Source organism: Cyprinodon tularosa, unplaced genomic scaffold, assembly GCF_016077235.1.
Source record: "Cyprinodon tularosa strain WSP-4 unplaced genomic scaffold, ASM1607723v1 ctg71, whole genome shotgun sequence".
Taxonomy (NCBI): Eukaryota; Metazoa; Chordata; class Actinopteri; order Cyprinodontiformes; family Cyprinodontidae; genus Cyprinodon; species Cyprinodon tularosa.
In genome coordinates, this window is record NW_024039463.1 from 2,163,461 (window position 1) to 2,186,729 (window position 23,269).

The 23,269-nt window shown below is 37.5% G+C and overlaps 2 protein-coding genes across 2 annotated transcripts in view; one reads left to right on the plus strand and one right to left on the minus strand.

The window, feature by feature from the left end:
* chd2 (chromodomain helicase DNA binding protein 2) overlaps window positions 1-5,619 on the minus strand; it is a 34,782-nt gene extending 29,163 nt beyond the window's left edge. The window contains exons 1-3 of the mRNA XM_038268790.1: window positions 5,434-5,619; window positions 4,009-4,069; window positions 3,857-3,911 (exon numbers count right to left, since the gene is read on the minus strand). The gene's annotated coding sequence lies outside the window, so the exon portion shown is untranslated. The remainder of the gene's footprint in view (window positions 1-3,856; window positions 3,912-4,008; window positions 4,070-5,433) is intronic.
* A 13,420-nt stretch (window positions 5,620-19,039) lies between these two features.
* On the plus strand, window positions 19,040-22,312 carry fam174b (family with sequence similarity 174 member B). The gene is made up of 3 exons (XM_038268716.1): window positions 19,040-19,610; window positions 21,291-21,422; window positions 22,186-22,312. The coding sequence occupies exons 1-3, from the start codon at window positions 19,342-19,344 to the stop codon at window positions 22,187-22,189; spliced, it is 405 nt and encodes a 134-aa protein (XP_038124644.1). The 5' UTR covers window positions 19,040-19,341; the 3' UTR covers window positions 22,190-22,312.
* Window positions 22,313-23,269: the final 957 nt, after the last annotated feature.

A 23,269-nucleotide genomic window follows, 5' to 3' on the forward strand; every position in this document is an offset into this window, starting at 1 on the left:
TGATTAACTTTAGGGCCACAATTTGTTTAAAAGATTTCAAATACCAAATAGGAAGCAATCAATTGCCTTTGCAATAAAATTGATATTTAGCGAAGCACAATTTTAGGTATGTTACAGTTAACAAAAGTAAGACACCTTGAGATGGCGGTAATGAGCTTAGAGGGTGTTTGTCATCACAGAAGGGAAAAGAGAGTTGCAGTAACCAAACAGTAACAACTGCCCACTTGTTTAAATCCTGCTTTTTTTCCCTTTAAAACCACCCCTTTGGTGCCCTCCCAACGTTAAAAAGGGTTACTTCATTCAAGTTTTCCTATTAGCTAGCACGGGATATGAATACAAACGGAGAGTCTACATAAGCAGCTTTCAAGGTTTTAAGAACAATGAAACCCTAGAGTGAAACATACAAATTCTTTTGATTGATGCAAAAGAAACTGGGCAAAAGAAAACACTACCTATGGAGATCAATGGGTTAAAATCAAGTTTGTAAAAACAACACCCAGGTGTCACACATGATTAAGGCCACTAGCACTTTCCTATCCGATATCAGGCCTATATCCTGAATGTTATGGGCGGCACCATTTTTGTTTGAGTAATTACTGCCTTGAGAGCTGTAGTATCAAGGACCACCAAAAGGAGGCGAGGAACCGTGCTAGTGTGATGTGTAAATGGACGTAAGAACCAAGCTTGGCACGGTTAACTGATTCAAGCTGGATCCAAACTCGCCACAGATCGATTTCAGAGTAGTGTAAATGCAGCATATACACTATATTGCCAAAAGTATTTGCTCACCTGCCTTGACTCACATATGAGCTTAAGTGACATCCCGTTCCTAATCCATAGGGTTCAATATGACGTCGGTCCACCCTTTGCAGCTAGAACAGCTTCAACTCTTCTGGGAAGGCTGTCCACAAGGTTTAGGAGTGTGTTTATGGGAATTTTTGACCATTCTTCCAGAAGCGCATTTGTGAGGTCGCACACTGATGTTGGACGAGAAGGCCTGGCTCTCAGTCTCCGCTCTAATTCATCCCAAAGGTGTTCTATCGGGTTGAGGTCAGGACTCTGTGCAGGCCAGTCAAGTTCATCCACACCAGACTCTGTCATCCATGTCTTTATGGACCTTGCTTTGTGCACTGGTGCACAGTCATGCTGGAAGAGGAAGGGGCCAGCTCCAAACTGTTCCCACAAAGTTGGGAGCATGGAATTGTCCAAAATGTCTTGGTATGCTGAAGCATTCAGAGTTCCTTTCACTGGAACTAAGGGGCCAAGCCCAGCTCCTGAAAAACAACCTCACACCATAATCCCCCCTCCACCAAACTTTACACTTGGCACAATGCAGTCAGACAAGTACCGTTCTCCTGGCAACCGCCAAACCCAGACCCGTCCATCAGATTGCCAGATGGAGAAGCGCGATTCGTCACTCCAGAGAACGCGTCTCCACTGCTCTAGAGTCCAGTGGCGGCGTGCTTTACACCACCGCATCCGACGCTTTGCATTGCACTTGGTGATGTATGGCTTGGATGCAGCTGCTCGACCATGGAAACCCATTCCATGAAGCTCTCTGCGCACTGTTCTTGAGCTAATCTGAAGGCCACATGAAGTTTGGAGGTCTGTAGTGATTGACTCTGCAGAAAGTTGGCGACCTCTTCGCACTATGCGCGTCAGCATCCGCTGACCCCGCTCCGTCAGTTTACGTGGCCTACCACTTCGTGGCTGAGTTGCTGTCGTTCCCAAACACTTCCATTTTCTTATAATACAGCTGACAGTTGACTGTGGAATATTTAGGAGCGAGGAAATTTCACGACTGGATTTGTTGCACAGGTGGCATCCTATCACAGTTCCACGCTGGAATTCACTGAGCTCCTGAGAGCGACCCATTCTTTCACAAATGTTTGTAAAAACAGTCTGCATGCCTAGGTGCTTGAATTTATACACCTGTGGCCATGGAAGTGATTGGAACACCTGATTCAAATAATTTGGATGGGTGAGCAAATACTTTTGGCAATATAGTGTATCTGCCTGCCTCTGAAATCTCAGATATTAGAAAGCCGATAAAAATGCCCTGTTTCTATCTGCCTTTGTTTAAAGTTTATGTAACTCTTTGGTGAGTAACAAACAAGTCGGTTTTTTCCTCATACCAGCTGTTGTGAACTACTGTTCCACTATGAGAAATATAACTCAATCAAATCTTTTTATTAGACATTATACGTAATAAAAGTATGTATGATTAATGATGATATTGTATCGGCCCAACATCAGTATCTGTGAATACTAAAAGTTGCAATGCGGGTATGACGGAAATGAAAAAGTTGTATCAGGACACCCCTAGGGGCAACCCAAGTTTCATTTTAGGATGGGTGAATCTTGAACTACAACACTGTTTGTACTGCATAGTAATGTGTAATGTGCAAAATTACGTGAACTGATTTTAGTTTTATAAATATTCTACCTTTGGATTGGTGAGGAAGGGACTCGTAGAGCAGAGTTGGTGGGTAGGTGTGAACGTGTGTGTGTTGTGGGGGGCTATCAACATAGCTGTATTAATTGTGTATTCATTGTTAGATTCAGTGACAAAGACTGCCAGACAGTAGCATTCTTGTCACTGTATAGGTTGTCCCAAGACATGGCATTGCGTAAAAGTACTATTATTGCGCGAACATTGATAGCCAAAGAGTGGAGCTTGGTTTATGCCCTCGGCATCCCTTCTGCGCACAGATATTGCGCACGGACCACTTAGGAAAATTTTCAATTACGCGGACGGATCTGCGCGCCGAACAAGCAGCAGCTCCGCTGGCGAGGTTTCTCAAATGTAAACGTCTACATACATCCCGTGATGTAGCTCATAAATATAATCAATATCAACACATTGTGGAAAAACTCCACAACCTGTAGTGTGGCGTTTTATTTTCTGCACAGTATGTCTGTGTGTTACGCATAATGAACCCTTAAGGCCATTTATAAGGTAGTGGGAGGTCCAAATGTAGAGTCAAAATTGTGTGAATAGGACTTTATACTACAAAATGTTAAGGCGAGAGCCTTTTGAAAAAAAAAAAGTATAAGTCCACCCCGTCATTGTGTTTCAGAATGAAACTGTACTACAATTGAAAAAATTCTTACATCAGTTTATTGGTAATCTAAAATATAAGCTAGTCATTTGTGCTTAATTGTAATTAATATTGGTAAATATAGGCTAGCTAGTTATTTTAAAGACATGAACAAATGTACAGGCATCAATAAAAATGATCATTAGTCCATCAGGTCAGATGTTGATTGCCAATGATGACATCCGGTAGCGAAGTTGACTTTCCGTCATTATTATGGCTTGCAGTCTCACTTAGGGGGATCCAGGTTACATGGCAGTTTGTTCAGTAGTTGTGAAGTGGGGGGGCATTACTAAATTATAGTTAATGCATCTTATAAACTTTGGATCCATTATGCTAGTTACAAATTATCATGTGACATGCACCATTGTTTACTATGCGTAACCGAAGTCGTACACGTTTAATCTAGTTAGCGAAGTAATGGTGGAAGCGAACTTTGAAAAGGGGCTATTGAAAAATACGTTCCTGTTCATTCTGTCGAAAGGGGGCACACGTTATGGTTTGAAATACAATCATCTGTTATAAAATAGTTCTAGTCAAGTGAACCTATGTTCATGCTAGACAGTATGTATGCTAACTAGGTTTAGGTTGGTTGTAATTAAATACTTTAATTAGCAACTAGTCCTTCGCTACATCTTTGATTTCTTTCTCTAACTGATACTAACATTAAATCAGAAGTTATTAGCATATCAAAGAAATAACATTTATGCGATCTTCTAACGGTTTTTTTTTTAATACCAATTAAAAGTAATACTTACAGATTCCCACTGCTGAATGAATCTTTCAAAGTTCTTCAGTTGCTGGTGGCTAGCCCTAAAAATAGAAACATAATAATTCAGAAAAGACAGGAGACAACAGCACACCCTACTGGTTACTCACACACACAAATATTTCTTCAAATAAAACATACCTTTCTCCATACTCGTAACCACCGTCTTTCTTTCACGCACTCTGCGAAACCGAGTGGATCACTGCGGAAAAAAACAAAGCATAATTACGATTAGCTATGCAATTAATTTCTGCTAAGTCCTAAATAATGATTCCAATAAAACATGTTATAGGGATATTCTTCATATTCCCAAACATAAATTATATTTAACTGCTTGAGGAATTATAAGTACTGAGCAAGTATTTGCATATGTAGTCAATCAAATGTTTGATTTTTGAGTGTTTTAGTGGTTCAAAATCCATGTAAATCTGTCTGAAACCGTGACACCCATTTCAGAACAGCCTACAGTCGACATTTTGTCTATGTGCAGAGTGGTACTAATCCTTTGGATTTGAAAGTATTGCCTAAATCAAATAGTTAATTTAAGAATTGATATAATTCAATACAATTTTTGTCTCTGAAACTACATGTTTAAAAATTCCTACCCATAAAACAGAAATTAAGACAATATTAATTTTTTTCCATGCATTAGATCTTCCTTCATATTAACATAAGTTTATTAAGAATTTCTGACTTCATATTCTTTCTATACATGCATTAAAGAAGTAATGCACCTATAAAAAGAAAAGATTATGTAAATAATGATATTACATCTCTACTCAGTATCTCAAAGGGTTAAAAGCCAACACCCTATTTAGTATTTCGACATATATCTAAGCTCTTATAACATAAAGAACATTTACCTTAACAATCTAGTTAAATGTTATGTGTGAGGTCCAAAATGAAGCAATTAGTATCAAAAGTCAATTTTAACGTTTTTTATACCTTCTTACAATAGGTTACTATTGTTTAAAATGACGAAGTGTTATTTAAAAAAGCCCTTTTATTAAAAATCTGCTACAAGTTGTATTTGAATCCTCAGTGAAATGAATACACTTAAAAGGATTTTATTTTTATTGTTTTTCAGTCACTTCCAATTCGATGAAAAAGCACAAAAACTGAATAAACAGAAAATAAACAAAAATGTGCATTAGGTTATTGTGTTGGTGTCAACAGATATCCTTCCAACGTTTAAAAACGAAACATAAAGATAATTTGGCTATTTTTATCGAGTAAAACCAGAGAAGGGCATTTTGCCCTCTCAAGGACAAAGCAAATTTTAAATGCGTAGGTTAAAATAACTCGAAAAACTTGAAGAATAAACATACTCGTCCACACATGAACAGAGTTAGCTCAAAACACTGATGGCAAACATGTAAAAATTATAAACTAAAACATAACTGAAAGCTTTAAACAGCATGAAAAGGATTTTCTCCATTCTTCGCAGACAGCACACCATGGCCATTTTTACAACACTGCGCCTAACTGTCGTTCTTTCCACCATATTGCCGCGCGCTTGATTCGTATTTTTCGTCTAATAATGCGAAATTTCTTCCAGGTTCTTACCCATTTCGTCAGCTTCGGCTACCCCCCGCTGTCTGCGATGGTTTCAGACGCATTTTTGGGTGATTTTGGTCGTTTTGGTGGATCTTCCAGCCGCTTCTTCGCGGTCTCCATGTTGGCCGTCCTTCCCGCCTCGCTCCTCTTCTGTGTCTGTCCTCCTCTCCGCCTCTGCCTGCGATCATATCCTTCAACGGTTCTGCCCACTTTCCTCTCAGCGTACAGTAAAGCCAAAACAACCCCACTTCCTTTAACAGCCCAATCCAGCTACAGGCAACTCATGGAGCCAGAAAACAACCCAGAAACTAAAGTTTACTGACCTAATACACGTTTTAACAGTGAAAAAAGAGGGGGGAAATGAATAATTATAAAATAATATTAATATATAAAATGACAAAATTATGTTATGTTTTGCACCTGAGCAGAATACAGAAAATCAAGCTTTTAATTTATATTTTAATAGTTTTTTCAATCAAAATTCTATGGAAGAGGATTAGGGCCACTGAAAAAATAAAAAAGTTAACTGACTTTTAAATATGATTTCATTTTAATATGGGAAAAGAGTCAGAATTCAAATAAATCTCAGAATACTGATTCTAACTTTTTTTTTCTTACTTTCTCTGACTTTGATTTCAAAATTCAGACTTGAATCTCAGAATTCTGACTTTTGTCTCAGAATTCTGACTTTAATCTCAGAATTCTGACTTTAATCTCAAAATTCTGACTTTAATCTCAGAATTCTGATTTTTTTTCTCAGAATTTTGACTGAATTCTGACAGCTAACAAACGTGTTAGCATCAAGCTGTAGCCATGTCTATTTTAGAGATTAGCTCTCTTGTTTTAATGATGTTCTCCTCTTCTGTTAATGAAATAGCATCACCAGGGACTCCTCGGAAATGTAAAAAGGTGCCTAATTGCGTCATATTGAACCATTGTGTTACTGGCCCTCCCAAACAACTGGCATCTTTGTCAGTGAAGCTAAGTGCTCCCACATCTCTTCCTTCATGGTGCCCATCTACATTAAGATCCACAATTCTGAGATAAAAGTCAGAACTCTGAGATTAAAGTCAGGATTCTGAGAAAAAAATCAGAATTTTGACTTTTCTCTCATATTATACCGAGATAAAATTTAAAAATCTGTTAACTTTTTTTGTTTTTTCAGCGGCCCTAATCCTCTTCCGTAAAATGCCAAATAGCCTAAGCAATAATATTACAAAAATAATTTCGAATCATCTTTTTCTTTAGGTTAAAGAATATTATATTCAAATAATACTGTTTTTGGTACTTTGTTTGACTTTGTTTTTATATGTAAAGTTGCAGCATTAAATAATACCCTGTAAATCTTGTCCAATTCTCAGGTATTCTGACAACTCAACCTGCACTAGCAAAGTATATTATGCATCATGAATGATCCAAATAGAGCATGCTTGTTTTTTAGTTTGTTTTTTAAATCTTGATAACATGCCATTAAATAGGCATCTCTTCTGGTAGTTTTTATGATGGTAATTTTATCTTCATCATCTCAATTTGTTTTGTTTCTTTGAAAAAACAACAACATGATTCAACACATTTGGGCTGTTTTCCTCTGTCTTCCCATATTTTTGTTTCTTTTGCTACTTTATAAATTAATTTAAATCAACTGATTTTTTTCTGGAATGTTTGAGTGTTTTCTATTGTCAAATCGATGTAGGCCTACAGTATATATTGTGAATTTTTTTATTTATTTATTCAATAAATAAAAAACAGTCACATTGATGTCGGATGTAGGAATTTGCCTTGCAATCGAAGGGTTGACGGTTTATTTCCAGAATCCGGCTTTCAATGTTGTGTCCTTGGGCAAGACACTTTATAAGTTGAACTTTATTGATCTCACATTGGACAAATGTAAATCTGCATTTAACCGATCCGCTTGGAGGAAAAGTGGGCTGCCATTGTGGGGCGCCCGGGGAGCAATCGGGGGTTATAGGTTTGCTCAGAGAGCAAGAGTGACAGTCTGTGGGATTGGGTTTCAAACTCACAACCTTAGAATTCCAAGCTCTATGCCCTAAAGATTAGGCCGCCACTCCCCCAGATATCCACCCACATTGTATACTGAAAGTGGTCAGTGGGCCCGGTGGCGCCAGTGTACTGCAGCCCCACTTCTGTCAGTGAGGCCCAGGGCAGCTGTGGCTGCAATGTGGTCTGCCACCATCAGCGTGTGAATGACTGAATTTGGTGTAAAGTGCATTGGTCAAGTCTCCTGATTTGAAAAAGCGTTATATTATTACAGATCATTTACCATAACAAATGCAAAAGCAATTCTAATTATTCTTTTTTTTTATGTATTGAGTAAACCTGGTTACTAACTCAGAGTGCTGTTTCCAACTCTCACTCTTTTGGACTAAAGGGTTTCCTCCATTTCCCGCTGTCACTCTCTACCCATGTTAGTGTTGTAGTTATTATATTTTTACACCTTTTGATTTAAAAAGAAATGTAAATTCTGGCTTATAGTCTACCTTAAAGTAATGTGGCTATATGGCCTCAGTAAATCACATGAACCAAACAGAGGTTGCCTAAAGTTATTTGGGCTTGACCAGCAACAATAACCCCCTTAATGAAACTTTTTCAGATAACAATGCCCATTTTTATTATAACCATTGATGTTATGATTAATTAAATTATGTATATTAAAATCAGAAATGAATTAAACTTATTAAATAAGTACATTGTTATATAATGAATTAAAATGAATAGTAAATGGAAGAAGAAAGAGATAAAACTCTTATGTTCTCATACAAAAAGCAGGAAGAATTGGTTAAATGAAGGAGTCAGTCCAGAGTATCTCCGGCCAGAGCTTCAGTTCTGCACACTTGGTCAGGAATCACTAGATGACACATAAGTAGAAGGTGTTGGTTTGATTAAAGAGAAGTTTTCATTTAATTTAACCTTCTTTTTCAACCCTCTAGAGTTACAGTATGTTGCAGTGTTCTAAGTGTCCTCGTAGCTTTAACCACCTCATTGGTTTTAAAGGGAGAACAGTTATCTCTAGATTTCTCACTTCTGAATGTTGCTCAGTCAGTCATTTTGAGTCATTTTTGATCGAAATATTGCAGACTGAGTTCCCCATGTTTTTCGCAGCACAAATAATTGCTTACTGTGTAAAGAACAAACATTTTACTATAATCAATCAGGAATCAACCCTTATTTACTTTGCTAATTGGTCACTATTACTCTGAGATTTTCTTGATATACCCTGCTTGCAGTTTATGGCTGTATTTTAGTTTGATCTTTTATGGTCCGGACTGCTCTAGCTCTCCTAGCTGATATTGATTTTCCCTTGACCTGATCTCTATTTGAATAGTTTTACATCCATTCTGGCTTTTAAATATCAGCATGTGACCAGTTCCTGGGAGCTGATCCAGATGTTTCTATGTGCAACACATGACCTGAAATCTGGAAATACTTATGCAACTAACAAAAAAAAAAAAAAAAAAAAAAAAAAACAATCAAACAGACCTAAAGCAAATACTCTCATATCAAAACAGACACTTTATCGAAAGCAACCTTTCAGGGAGAAAATCTGTACAGTCCTATGAAAGAGGGAGAGAGAAAAAATGACCCCAAATCTTGGTTAACTTAGGCTGATCAGTCAGTGCTGCCTTTGTTTAGCAGTGTATGAGGGCCCCCTGGAATTTTCTCCTCCCCCATGGCTGGCCAATCAGAGCAACATGAAGACGCGCATGCTCCGCATGGTGGAAGATTTCTTTAAAAAGATCCCCAGCGTGGCAACAGCAGCGCCCTGCAAAATCAGCATGAACACTGACACCACTAGTGGAATGAGCTCAGAAATAACAGACGGCTTGGGTGTAGGGTTCTTCAGCTTATCTAAAACTACTACTCTGAATAGCTTGTAGTGACATTGGTCCGTCTAAGGAACACAGTTTAGACTTAAATGAAGGCTTTTTATGAGTTCTGTGGGGTATATTTGCGTTACTTTAAGTATGTGAATGGAAACATTTTTTCCAGTGTGGTCCATACACCTCTAACAGTCATTTAGCTGCAGTTTCTTTAAGAATCGTAGACTTTAACCACAAGTTGGTCTTAACATTTCAAACTTACTGTGAAATATTTCCCTCTCATATGACTCAGCAGCACATGCTGCCACCTATAAGGAAACGTCTCCTCTAAAACGGATGACGGAAATGCAATCATTTATCTCTCTACTAAAGCTCTGAAGTGTTTTGCAAAAGGGTGTGCCTTGCATACTGCAAATAGAAAGACAACAGACAGGTTTGTATTCTTGGGCGTCAACTCTGGTCTGACTCTGACCCTTTACAAATCATTTATCTGGAAGCCATTTCAGTTGAATATATCTCACATGCCTGGTTTAAAACAAGGGTACTGTGGCAAAACTGACTAAATGAATGCCTTTGTTTTTAATTCAATTAATAAACTTAAATTTCAAATTTACTCAGATGAATACAAACATTTCTAAAGTATCAGAGCTCAAGTCCCCTCATTCCTCTGCCCTGTCATCTAGTTGTTCTTTCAGTGGTAAGCAGGAGGCTTTAGCCTTGTGTGGCAGTAATCTGACTCCTTTCTGTCAGAAGAAGCATAAACTTCTTGTCCATTGAATCATGGGACATTAATCATTAATCATCATGCAACGGTAAACCTTGACCTCCAATGACCCCGGAAGGTGTTTATCACTCTTTCTTTTGTGAAAACACAGATGGCCGTAAGTGGACTATGGCAACTGGGAACAAAAGAGCTTCCATTTTGGAGATGCACAGTCAGATAAGTCAAACATCAACACTGGTTAATCATTGCACCTCTGAAGACAGGATTTTCACTTCCTGCTTTATATAACCCACCCACTAACAGCATGTAGTCTGGGAAAAAGATCATCCTTATCTTCCCTTCACATGTTAGAGATCCTAATCTTATGCCAAGTCGGCCAACATAGCATTTATGGATAAAATATAATTATGCAACAAATTTTGATTATCTCATTGTTTCAAATAGTAATTTGCTTCAAACAGAAACTGAAGCTGGCAGATAGATAGTCTTCTACCTACCATGGATCTGTTAACTAGCTTATCCATGCTCCAATCACATGTTTGAAAAGAAGTAGGCTTCACTAATGGGAATGCTTAATGTGACCAGGCTAAATGTGACCAGGCTAAATCATATATATATATATATATATATATATATATATATATATATATATATATATATATATATATATATATATATAGTATTTTCATAACACAATGGATAGATTTTTGTGTAAGGTGTCTTAATGTTTTATGTGTATGATTACCACAGAAATAGCACAGGGCTTGGGTGTAGGGTTCTTCAGTTCATCTGAAACTATTACTTTGAATAGCTGCTGACATTTTTCCATATTAGGAACACAGTTTTGACTTTAATTAAGGCTTTTTGTCACTTTTTCTGGGTATATTGGTGGATTTTTGGGTCACTTTAAGAATCTGAATGGATACATTTTCCTACAGTCTTTTCCATACAATTAAATTCTATGCAAAAAGTTTGAAATCTAGAGCAAGTGTATCTTCTATGCAATGCATTGTTAAACTGCATCAGTTAGTATAATAATATATCACAACAAAGTTGAAAGGCCCCAGAAAACATGGTGGTAGGTGAAAATCTTTATATTTACTTAAGATATTAAGATACAACCCATAATTCTCTAAATTCTGCTTAATAGAATTAAACTAGGGGGGATTTCTAAAATGAAAAAACAAATAAACAAAAACCAACGTAGTCATTTTATATCTAAAGTTGCTCCAACAGGATGATGGCTGAAAGTTCATGTTTTCTGCCACCTAGTGGCATGGATAGAAAATAACCCTTATTTTTGTCCTTTCCTTTTATGCGCACTGATTGTATTTAGACAAAAATAACTATCCCATGTGCTTCTGTACGTAAACATCTTAATAAAAACCTGAAAATAATGTTCCTATTAAAATAAAAGCCAACGATCTGATCCCAAAAGCAGATACATTGTAGATTAAATCAAAGGCAGCAATACTTTTAAAAAGTGAAAGTTGAATTGGAAAATCAAATAAACACTAAATATTTATTATCTAACACTGTTCAGAAAACAGACTCAGGTCATCAATGGATTCCTAGGATTTTTTAAATAGTTGTCACCGTCAGTGCAGCTCTTTGCTCCTGTCTCCATGTAGTCAGTCCCATGGTGCCTTTAGATGCCGTCGGAAATTTGTTAAAAAGCTGTTGAAAATAAGTTTAGAAAGAGTTTTAAGGAAATGTCCGTGTTTTTCCCTTTTTTCCATCATTGATGACAAAAACTATGTTTTTATTTTATTCATTTATTATACTATTGGAATATACCATCTCCAGGCATTAACACTTTAATTAGATGTTTCTGTAATATGTAGGAAAGAATATACTGTAAAGCAAAAAACAAATACGTCTATAAATGACAAAGGAATCTCTAATGGAGATGTTTCAAGTTCTTTAAAAATACATACATTTTTCCGGGTAAGGATAATGTCACATTGAGTATATTTTAATTCAGCCTTTAATGTTTTTTTGAGTGGGGAAACACATCCCACATGCATCCGATTTGCAATTAATGTTAGGCCCACAGTACCTGCTTCTTTCTGTTGATATAAAATTGCTATCTATTATTGCTAACCCAAAACTTTCTGTTTCTTTAAACATAGGACACACATAGGACTGTTTTATTTCTGCAACCTTAATTTTTTACTGGTTGATGTCAAATATATCTTACACACATAATGAGAGTAGAAGTGAAAATAAAAAGCAAAACCAAACTAGAGCAGCATAACAGGTTTTCTGAGAAGCTGTTTGGATGCTGTGTCCTTTGTTTGCTAACAATACTGAGAACAAATATGTGGAAAAGCAACCTCAAAAAGTTTAATAAAATGGATCCATGCATACGGTAGGTCTGGATTCGATTTTTCTTTTTTTCAGTGAATCCTCTTCTGTTGTATTGTATTTATAAATATTAAATGAATAAGTACTGAGCAGATTGAATTATTACTGTTTTTTGTCATTATTATATTGTTCTCTTGATTGTATTATTATTGTTTTTGTTTATACATTATGTAATTGGCCTCTCTTATAAAGGAGACTGTGTCGCAGGAGAAAAAAGCATACATTTTAGCATGGTGAAGGACCTGTGATGCTGTGGGACGATGCATAGCAACACAAACTGTTTAATGTAGCTCAAGATTTTGAATGAAAATCTCACAAACTTTACCAGAAATATAGAAATTTGGTAAGCATTACCTACTGATCAATAATCAGCATTTCAAAAAATGACAAAAACTACAAAGAAATGTCTCTCCACACAAAAACTCTAATTTCTTTTATATATAGAAATGTTGTTATAAATCAGTGGTGGGCTTAAAGGCAGATGACATAAGGATTGCATTGAACTCTGGACAGTCTAGTGAGGTTGTGTAAAACAAAATGGCCAAGGACTCCTCTCCATAAAAGACATTCCATCCAAGCTCTGCGTATCTCGAGCCGTAACGTTATCATTGACCCCTCACACCCCCATCATGGACTATTCTCCCTGCTGCCCTCTGGGAAGAGGCTTCGTAGCATCCAATGCAGCTCCAGCAGATTTTGAAACAGCTTCTCCCCCACCACCATCAGGCAGCTGAATTTTAAAAACACAGACTCTGCATCAAACTGACCATATCAATGTGTTTTTTGTAAATGTTTTTTCCCCCACAATGTTTACATTTGACCACTGCTGCACTTTAAGAAAATGGAAATTTCTGAATGCTTCACTTTTAAAACATGTTACATAACAGAAAAGTAATTGATGTGATTTTGAACATTAAAAATCAAGGCTAGTCATCTTTTTTTTTTTTTTTTCAATTTAAAGGTTTATGCTACAGTAATAGCTCTGTTAATTTTTAATCAACTGTAACATCATGGGTGCCAAATAAATATTTATTTGTTCTGTACTATTACAGCCTACTTTAGATGATGTGACAGGTTCTTATCTGCAGGTGGTTCACAATTGTTTAGCTAATTCTAACATTTACAGACATGTGGGCTACACAAAAATATAGTCCCAAAGCCCTGCAAGATGTGTTTGCTGAAATCTAAATAAAGCTTGAAAGAGGGGAGAGTTAAAAATGATGGAGTTTTTAATATAGTAATACATAAATATGACAGCAGTTCAAAACATTATTCATGTAATAGATATATAAATAAAATAAAATGACCTATACCCACATCTGTTATAGCAGAAAATAGCACAACAAGGAAAAAACCCAATTGGGAATATTTCAACTATCTAAACTCCATAAAGACAATAGCAACATGTTTTATAAACATTTTTGTGTCTGTGCTTCCACTCTTACAAAGTTAAAATTAAAGAAATCCCTTTATTTGGATCCTAGTGGAAGACCGAAGTCTAAGATCACTATAGAAATCCTTTGGGAAGCAGTTTTCACAAAAGGATGAGGTCCTTCTTTTGAAACAGGTACATAGCCAAAATATATGTAAATATAAATATATGTTTTTTTCTTTCAATTCAATTCAATTTTTCAATTCAATTCAATTCAATTCAGTTTATTTATATAGCGCCAAATTCACAACACATGTCATCTCAAGGCACTTTACAGTTCAACCAGATCATACAGTCAAATTGATACAAAGTTTTCTATCTAAGGAAAACCAGTTGATTGCATTGACTCATTGACTCAAATACAATCCCCCACACTAAGCATGCTTGTAGCGACAGTGGAGAGGAAAAACTCCCTTTTAACAGGAAGAAACCTCCAGCAGAACCAGGCTCAGTGTGAGCGGCCATCTGCCGAGGCCGACTGGGGTTCAAGGAGACAGAAGCAGAGATACAAAAAGCAGCTGTAAAAGGCGGCCCCGTCTAGGAAACACACAGCCAGGCAGACGAGCTCCAAGGCAGCTCCCATGCCAGAGGACGAAGAGAGCACATCCACTCAGTCACGGTCAGAGAAACAGGACCACACTGGAAAACAGGCCGATCTCCAACATCTATAAACAAGGGTGTTGATAGAAGCAGCACAGCTGATGTTTCTTTCCAGGATGATGTCACAGCCAAACAGGAACAGACGAGGCAAAGCTACTCTGAGGAAAAGCAGAGAGAGCAGAACGTTAGAGATTGAACTAAGATTCTGCAGAATAGGAGAATAGAGATTGAATGAAGCAGAATGATGAAATGGGGGTCCCTATGTCCTCCAAAAGTCTAAGCCTATAGCAGCATAACTATAGAGATAGCTCAGGATAACCTGAGCCACCCTAACTATAAGCTTTATCAAAAAGGAAAGTTTTAAGCCTAGTCTTAAAAGTAGACAGGGTGTCTGCCTCACGGACTAAAACTGGTAGTTGGTTCCACAGGAGAGGAGCCTGATAACTAAAAGATCTGCCTCCCATTCTACTTTTAGAAATTCTAGGAACCACTAGTAAACCTGCAGATTGAGAGCGAAGTGCTCTGTTAGGAACATAAGGAACAATCAGATCTCTGATATAAGATGGAGCTTGGCCATTTAAGGCTTTATATGTGAGAAGGAGGATTTTAAATTCTATTCTGGATTTAACAGGAAGCCAATGAAGAGAAGCCAGGATAGGCGAGATATGATCTCTCTTTTTAATTTTCATTAGAACTCTGGCTGCAGCATTTTGGATCAGCTGAAGGCTTTTAACTACAGTTTGTGGACTTCCTGATAGTAAAGAATTACAATAGTCCAGCCTTGAAGTAACAAATGCATGGACTAGTTTCTCAGCATCACCCCTGGACAGGAGATTTCTAATTTTTGCAATGTTCCTCAGATGAAAGAAGGAAATTCTAGAAACCTCTTTGATATGGGATTTAAATGACAGGTCCTGATCAAAAATAACACCAAGATTTTTTACTTTATTATCTGAAATCAGTTTAATCCCATCCAAATGAAGCGACTGGCCAATCAGTTTCTTTTTCAGAGACTCTGGTCCAAAGACTATAACTTCTGTTTTGTCTGCATTCAGAAGCAGAAAGTTAAGAGTCATCCAGGTTTTTATGTCTTCAAGACATGCCTGTAATCTATGTAATGGGTTAGCTTCATCTGGATTTATAGACAGATAAAGCTGGGTATCATCAGCATAACAGTGGAAATTAATCCCATGCTGTCTAATAATTCTACCAATTGGGAGCATGTATAAAGTAAAGAGAATTGGTCCTAGCACTGATCCCTGTGGTACTCCACAGGTAACCTTTGAGCGTGTTGAAGATCTATCATTAACATGAACAAACTGAATTCGATCAGATAGATAAGATTTAAACCAGTCTAGTGCTGTTCCTTTAATTCCAACAAAATATTCAAGTCTTTCTAAAAGAATATTATGGTCAACTGTATCAAATGCAGCACTAAGATCCAACAGGACGAGCACAGATACAAGTCCATTATCTGAGGCCATGAGAATATCATTAGTGACTTTCACCAGAGCTGTTTCAGTGCTATGATGAGCTCTAAAGCCAGACTGAAACTCTTCAAAAAGTTCATTATGGTGGAAGTGATCGCAAACTTGTTTGGCAACTACTTTCTCAAGAATTTTGGATAAGAAAGGAAGATTGGATATAGGTCTATAATTGACCAAGTCATCTGGGTCAAGAGACGGTTTCTTAAGCAGAGGTTTAATTACAGCAACCTTAAAAGCTTTAGGTACATATCCCTGTAACAGAGATAGATTAATCACATCTAAAATGGAGGAGGAGATCAAAGGGAATACCTCCTTAAATAACCTGGTTGGAACTGGATCTAACATACAAGTTGAAGGCTTAGATGAAAACAATAATTTTGCTAATTCAGAGAGTTCAACTGGATCAAAGCAGTCTAAACCCGGTTCAGATTCCATGACTACCTCAGGTACAATCGCGGATAGAGGAGTGCTTATGATCTTATTTTTAATAAGATCAATCTTATTTATAAAGAATCCCATAAAATCATTGCTGCTAAGAGCAGGTGGAATGGACGGTTCAACAGAGCTATGGCTTTGCAGAAAAAAAAGAGATTTTGCAATAAGTTTGTTCGGTTTCCTGATGAATGGCGTGTATTTGTCTGTTTTGAGGCATGATTGCTGCCCCAGACTTGTCCCTCTCACAGTTTAAAGGTAAAAAAAAAAAAGAAAAAAAAAAAAAAAAAAAAAAAAAAAAAAAAAAAATATATATATATATATATATATATATATATATATATATATATGTACACCGTATATACACTCACCGGCCACTTTATTACTTACCCCATGCTAGTAACGCGTTGGACCCACTTTTGCCTTCAGAACTGCCTCAATTCTTGGTGGCATAGATTCAACAAGGTGCTGGAAGCATTCCTCAGGGAGTTTGGTCCATATTGACATGATGGCATCACACAGTTGCCGCAGATTTGTCGGCTGCACATCCATGATGCAAATCTCCCGTTCCACCACATCCCAAAGATGCTCTATTGGATTGAGATGTGGTGACTGTGGAGGCCATTTGAGTACAGTGAACTCATTGTCATGTTCAAGAAACCAGTCTGAGATGATTCCAGCTTTATGACATGGCGCATTATCCTGCTGAAAGTAGCCATCAGAAGTTGGGTACATTGTGGTCATAAAGGGATGGACATGGTCAGCAACAATACTCAGGTAGGCTGTGGCGTTGCAACGATGCTCAATTAGTACCAAGGGGCCCAAAGAGAGCCAAGAAAATATTCCCCACACCATGACACCACCACCACCAGCCTGAACCGTTGATACAAGGCAGGATGGATCCATGCTTTCATGTTGTAGACGCCAAATTCTGACCCTACCATCCGAATGTCGCAGCAGAAATCAAGACTCATCAGACCAGGCAACGTTTTTCCAATCTTCTATTGTCCAATTTCGATGAGCTTGTGCAAATGTAGCCTCAGTTTCCTGTTCTTAGCTGAAAGGAGTGGCACCCGGTGTGGTCTTCTGCTGCTGTAGCCCATCTGCCTCAAAGTTCGACGTACTGTGCGTTCAGAGATGCTCTTCTGCCCACCTTGGTTGTAACGGGTGGTTATTTGAGTCACTGTTGCCCTTCTATCAGCTAGAACCAGTCTGGCCATTCTCCTCTGACCTCTGGCATCAACAAGGCATTTCCGCCCACAGAACTGCCGCTCACTGGATGTTTTTTCTTTTTCGGACAATTCTCTGTAAACCCTAGAGATGGTTGTGCGTGAAAATCCCAGTAGATCAGCAGTTTCTGAAATACTCAGACCAGCCCTAATGGCACCAACAATCATGCCACGTTCAAAGTCACTCAAATCACCTTTCTTCCTCATACTGATGCTCGGTTTGAACTGCAGGAGATTGTCTTGACCATGTCTACATGCCTAAATGCACTGAGTTGCAGCCATGTGATTGGCTGCTTAGAAATTAAGTGTTAACGAGCAGTTGGACAGGTGTACCTAATAAAGTGGCCGGTGAGTGTATATATATATATATATATATATATATATATATATATATATATATATATATATATATATATATATATATACATATACATATATAGATATATATATATATACCGGGTATATCGTATTTTCACGACTATAAGGAGCATATAAACGCCTTTTTTTTACCTCAAAATGTGCGGCGCGCCCTATGTGTGTTGTTACTGCGGACGTGTATGAGACCACCATGAAAACGTTAAAGGGGCATTGTGGGCGTGGATTGTGTATAATAGAACAGGTATGTGCTTTATGCAGAACGGAGACCAGGTGGTTTTTTTCCACACATCACCATCGCTGTTAATCTGTTACTCCATGCGGGCCCATCTCACAGCCGATGTGAAAAACATGGTGAAACAAATGAACGCTGTGCTTGCTGTTATTCCGGGAGGTCTGACAAAGGAACTTCAGCCGCTCGACATCGGTGTGAAGCGGCCGTTCAAAGTAATGCTACGTTCACGCGTCTGCTGCTTCATTTTTGTTGCTTGTACCAGTTATGCTACGTTCACACCGGACGCAGCTGGGGCAGCAAAATCGCGTCTGCTGCTGGGTGGAGCTACTCTATTCTTTCTTTTCTTTGCCTTGCAGCTATATTTGCTGTGATCAGTGGGAATAAAGTAGTTTTAATATGTTTTTAAGTGAGAAAGTCCACCTGAAAACTTAATCATTGCAGTCAGTTCAGCCAGATTACCATCCTGCCTTCTAATACCAATCAGCTGGCTGCAGGCAGCCTGCTAATAGTTTTCACACTTTATTGTGAAGTATCTCAAGATGCAAAAACACACACAAATACATCTAAATATATATACATATATATGTATATGTGTTTGCATCCTGAGATATTTCACGTAAATAAAGTATCACCGGAGGGGAAGTGAACGTCTTAAAACCTTGGAAACCAAGTCCAGTGGATTGTTGACCTGGATGACTGAAATCTTCATCAGCATATAAACAACTGTCATCCATTTTTATTAAAATAATTGAATAGATAACTTAGTAAATATAGAATTTCATCACTGACATTAGGATTTATGGCTTTGCAGAAAAAAAAAAAGTAACAGCTCATGGTGGCAGCAGCTCAGAGGAAGCTAGGATGTACGTGACCGACCTGAAGGCAGCACCAGCCCCTGCTCGGGAGCAGAGGGCCAGACCGCAGAGCTCTTCCGGAGGCGGATAATCCCCTCATCTCCTCACGCAGTTCCAGAAAGGATTTGCTCTGACTCACCTACAGGAGGACACCTTCTGGCAGCTGCTGCAGTTTACCACTATAGGAGAACCCTGGATGTGCGCAAATATGGATCCTTGCGTCTCCCTTTGCGCCTTGTGGTGTAAATAGAGCAATTTACTGAGTGGATAATGTTGCAGCTGCTGCCTGGGAGGAACTATTGAAGTCTGTCACTTCTTTATAAACAGTCACCATTTCGGCAGCATGTCGCTGACGCTCAGTCTGGCTTTAGGTGTAACTGTTCTCTGGCGCATCAGCGGCGAACCGCTGACTCCTTCAACTGCGACACATTTAAACTCAACATCCACCTCCATCATCCATGAAGGACAGACGAGTAAAAACGCCACGGAAGATGCTTTGGGATCCCCGATGTCACCTTTGATGACTTACCTGCCAACTCTAAAAAACGTCGTTATTTTGATCTGTGTGCTGACAGCTGTCCTCATCACATGCCTGGTGATCAAAGTGATCAGGTGGGTTATAGTGAACAGCTTTATTTAAATACTATTAATGTGGCTGTTTGATATGATGCTCTGATATATAATCTACATTTATTTTTCATGTTAAGCTTGAGATTTAGTTTGTTAAATCAATTTCACTAAATTTATGCAGCTTCTGCAAACATATTTGGTAATTTAGCAGCCATTGGGATTACATTTGTTCTTAAATTATTATTTAAACTTCTCATCATATTAGAATAAAAATTATTCTGAAATATGAAAAAGAAGACAAACTTTGTAATTTAAGTAAACAAAGTAACCTGTTTTAATATTACTATTTGTTAAGGTTCTGTACAGTAAAAAAATAATAAAGCTGTGTGGTTATAAATAAAAGACAATAAAAGTGATCAAACTAAGAAAACAGAACATATTGAATACAATCTGAGTAACTATAGAATAGAAGACGAGGAACTGATGAAATAAACAAAAATTAAATGCTAAAATGCATAAAGAAAGTTCTTAAATCTAAATGCTTAACAGAACAAAAATGTCTGTGAATTTATATAAAATAATAAACACTACAAACAGCTACACAGCTGTATGAAAAGAATGGCAAAGATTAAATCATTTATATGAGTTCAAATTAAAAAAATGGGTCTTTAGTCGCATCATTGTGTTAGAAAAATAACAAAACAAACCTTGATAAGAGTTCTGATATAAATCTCCTTCCAGTTCCACCCCATAAATTCAGTGTCCTTCATTCCTGAAACCTTTCAAAAAAGCCAATTATATGTTACTATGTGAATGAGGGAAATGTTTTGTAGACTTCTTTCAGCCAGCTGACCAGCAGTGCCCAGCTGCAGATCAGGGAGGAGCAACATTGTGTTACTCCAGAAAAATAGAAATGTTTACAAACTGTAACTATTAACTATCTTAGCGGGCCTTAAAAGGCTAAGATTCCTAAAAAATGCTGAAAGACTTATTGGTCTTACGTTGGTAAAATAATCACCTAAAGCCTTTTTAGCTGTTTTTCTATAAGTAAGAAAAATAATAACAATATGCTGTCTGGTTTAGCCTGTAGTGGTTTTAGACCAAATGTACCAGGGGGCCAGGAGGGGGCCAGCGTGTTTTAATGGGGGTACAGAAAAGTATGAAACAAAAAACAGGAAAGGGATTCAAATATTTTAATATAGCTGCATGAAGTGAAATTTTTATTCAATTAGGTTTAATTAAAATTCAGTATCTTATTAGGTCAATATCCATATTTATATATATCCATATTTTTGACTTAATTCAAGATAAAATTACAGTTTTCTATTAAATCTGAATTAAAACTCAAGAAAAACTGATAAATCCGGCCTAAAAAAATTGAGTATTTTTTTTATTTGTTTAAAAAAAAAACATTTAGCAGATGAAAACTGGGATCTTTCTCAATACCACTGAAGCTATCACCTTATTGTTTTTAAATATTTAGTTAAACAGAATTAAACAGAATTTGTAAAGAAAAAAGACTGAGTAACTGTGTTTGTTCCAACGCATATCATCATTAGAATTTCTTTGAGTATTATTTCCTCAGTAGAGGGGCCATAACAGGGGCCAGGACATGATCTACAGGGGCACTGGCCCCCGTAGGCCCCTGTCTAGAACCGCCGGGTTTAGTCACTCAGAGCGACCACAGCACTTCAGTTCTTCTCTTCTGTTTTCTTTCTGTAGATCTGGCCGAAAAATCAGGAAAACACGAAAATACGACATAATTACCACGCCGGCAGAGCGGGTGGAGATGGCTCCTCTGAACGAGGAGAACGACGACGAGGATGACTCCACTCTGTTTGATGTCAAATACAGGTCTGTTTCTTTCAGAGGACCAAACACATGCAGGATGTTGTTGCAGCATGCTGGTTATTAAAAAACTAACCAGAGACAGTCTTCAGCTTTTAACCGCACTGTCTAACTTTGATAAAAGCAAACTGGTTTATTTAATAAAAGAATTGCTGGTGGTGGAACTAAAGGAGTGAAAAGCAGCAGAGCTGTAAAGGCTATGAAGAGAGATTCCTGTGCTCCTCCCAAAAAGTAAACTTAAAGACAACCCCAGATTAAATTTCTACTGTATTAGTTTTGCATGTACTCATTGCCTCTTTCTGCTTGTGTTATCACTGTGGACATAAAGCTGAATTTGTTTGCATGTAAAGCAGCTCGTACTTTGTCTGTAAAACTTTGCAGATAAGATTCCTGACATACTAAAGCAGCTCGACCTCCTCCTGTTTCTACTGTGTAAAAACTTTTAACGACACAAAGGGGGTTCAGAAAATTACTGTAACCCATGAGAACCATAAAAGTCAGCTTTTTGAACATGCAATCAAAGAAACATGTTTCCTTTAAAGCGTTAGCACAGCTACAATGTTGATTTTAGGTTTCACCCTTCCTTATGTCGATTGTTCCTTAACTCTCGCGCACACCAAAGCACTTCCTGAGGGGAAGACATGACGTCCTGTTTACCTGACATTCCTGACTTCCAAATCAGATGGGAACTTACTTCCTTCTACTTTCTTTATGCGTTACGACAAAGCAAACCTCTAAGACTAACAAGCTTTTCTCCTTTTGATTGCAGGTGAATCCAACTTGGGACAACTGTTGTCTTTCTAACAGTTTTTTCCACCTCAACCCAACGTCAGTGATTTTGCCATCAAAGTGTCGTCATGCCAACAACTTCTGCAGCTTGTGTTTTACCTGCGTTGCAAATGAACAGATGTCATTGTCTGCTGTTATGCAAGGATTGTTTCATCATGCTATCTAGATAACTTGCTCAGTGTTTCTTAAATACGACATCATATGGATGGAACTCCTCCATCAAACTTGAAATGGTTTGGAGTTATCCTTTCTAAAAAACTGTCCTCTTCATTATGACCTTAATATTTGGATCTTGTTCAACCCTGAACTGATGTATTATGATCTAAGCTGGAGGTTAAAGGAAACAAATTTATTTCCTGCCAGTGAGGGTTTTAAAAAGATAAGAAGCACAAAATGTTGGTTTCTACAAACCTCAAATTGAACTTGTGAGCTCCACTATTATATTTATGTTTTACCCACTAACCATCTGATTGTGAATATATACTGTTAGTTTTTTGTTTTTTTTTTAATTTCAGATTCAGTTTTGGTTTGCTGCTATCGAGCTGATCTTAGTCAGTGTTTTCAAGCTGGACTTTAGAATACCCTCAGGATGTCTGTTAAAGTGTGTTTGCTGAGAATGTGAATGCTGTCTGCCGTCATTGAAGCTGTTTAACTAGGACTGATCTGCTGGAGCTGCAGGTTCAGTGATTAAAATAACACCATGACAACATGTTGCCAGTGTTACAGAGTCAAAACAATTTAAACACCTCTCAGTTAGGGTCCTGAAATTTGATCTCTCTTGTGTACATAAAAAAAGGTATTTTCTAGAGTCAAGTCCAACTGTTAAGAGCCTTTATAGAAATCTGTCTTTAGCTGTTGCAGCATATTTTCTCACAGAAGAGCCTTTAGTTTTGTTATATCTTATTAATTCACTAAAACAAATAAAAACACATCTTTTTTTTTCTGAAACTACAACAAAAATGTGCACTGAGAATAAAAACACTCCCCTATAGAATTTCGGACGTTAAAAAGCTGCAGCTAATTCTGTTTTGTATACATTCATGTTGGTGAAATCACGAGGTGCA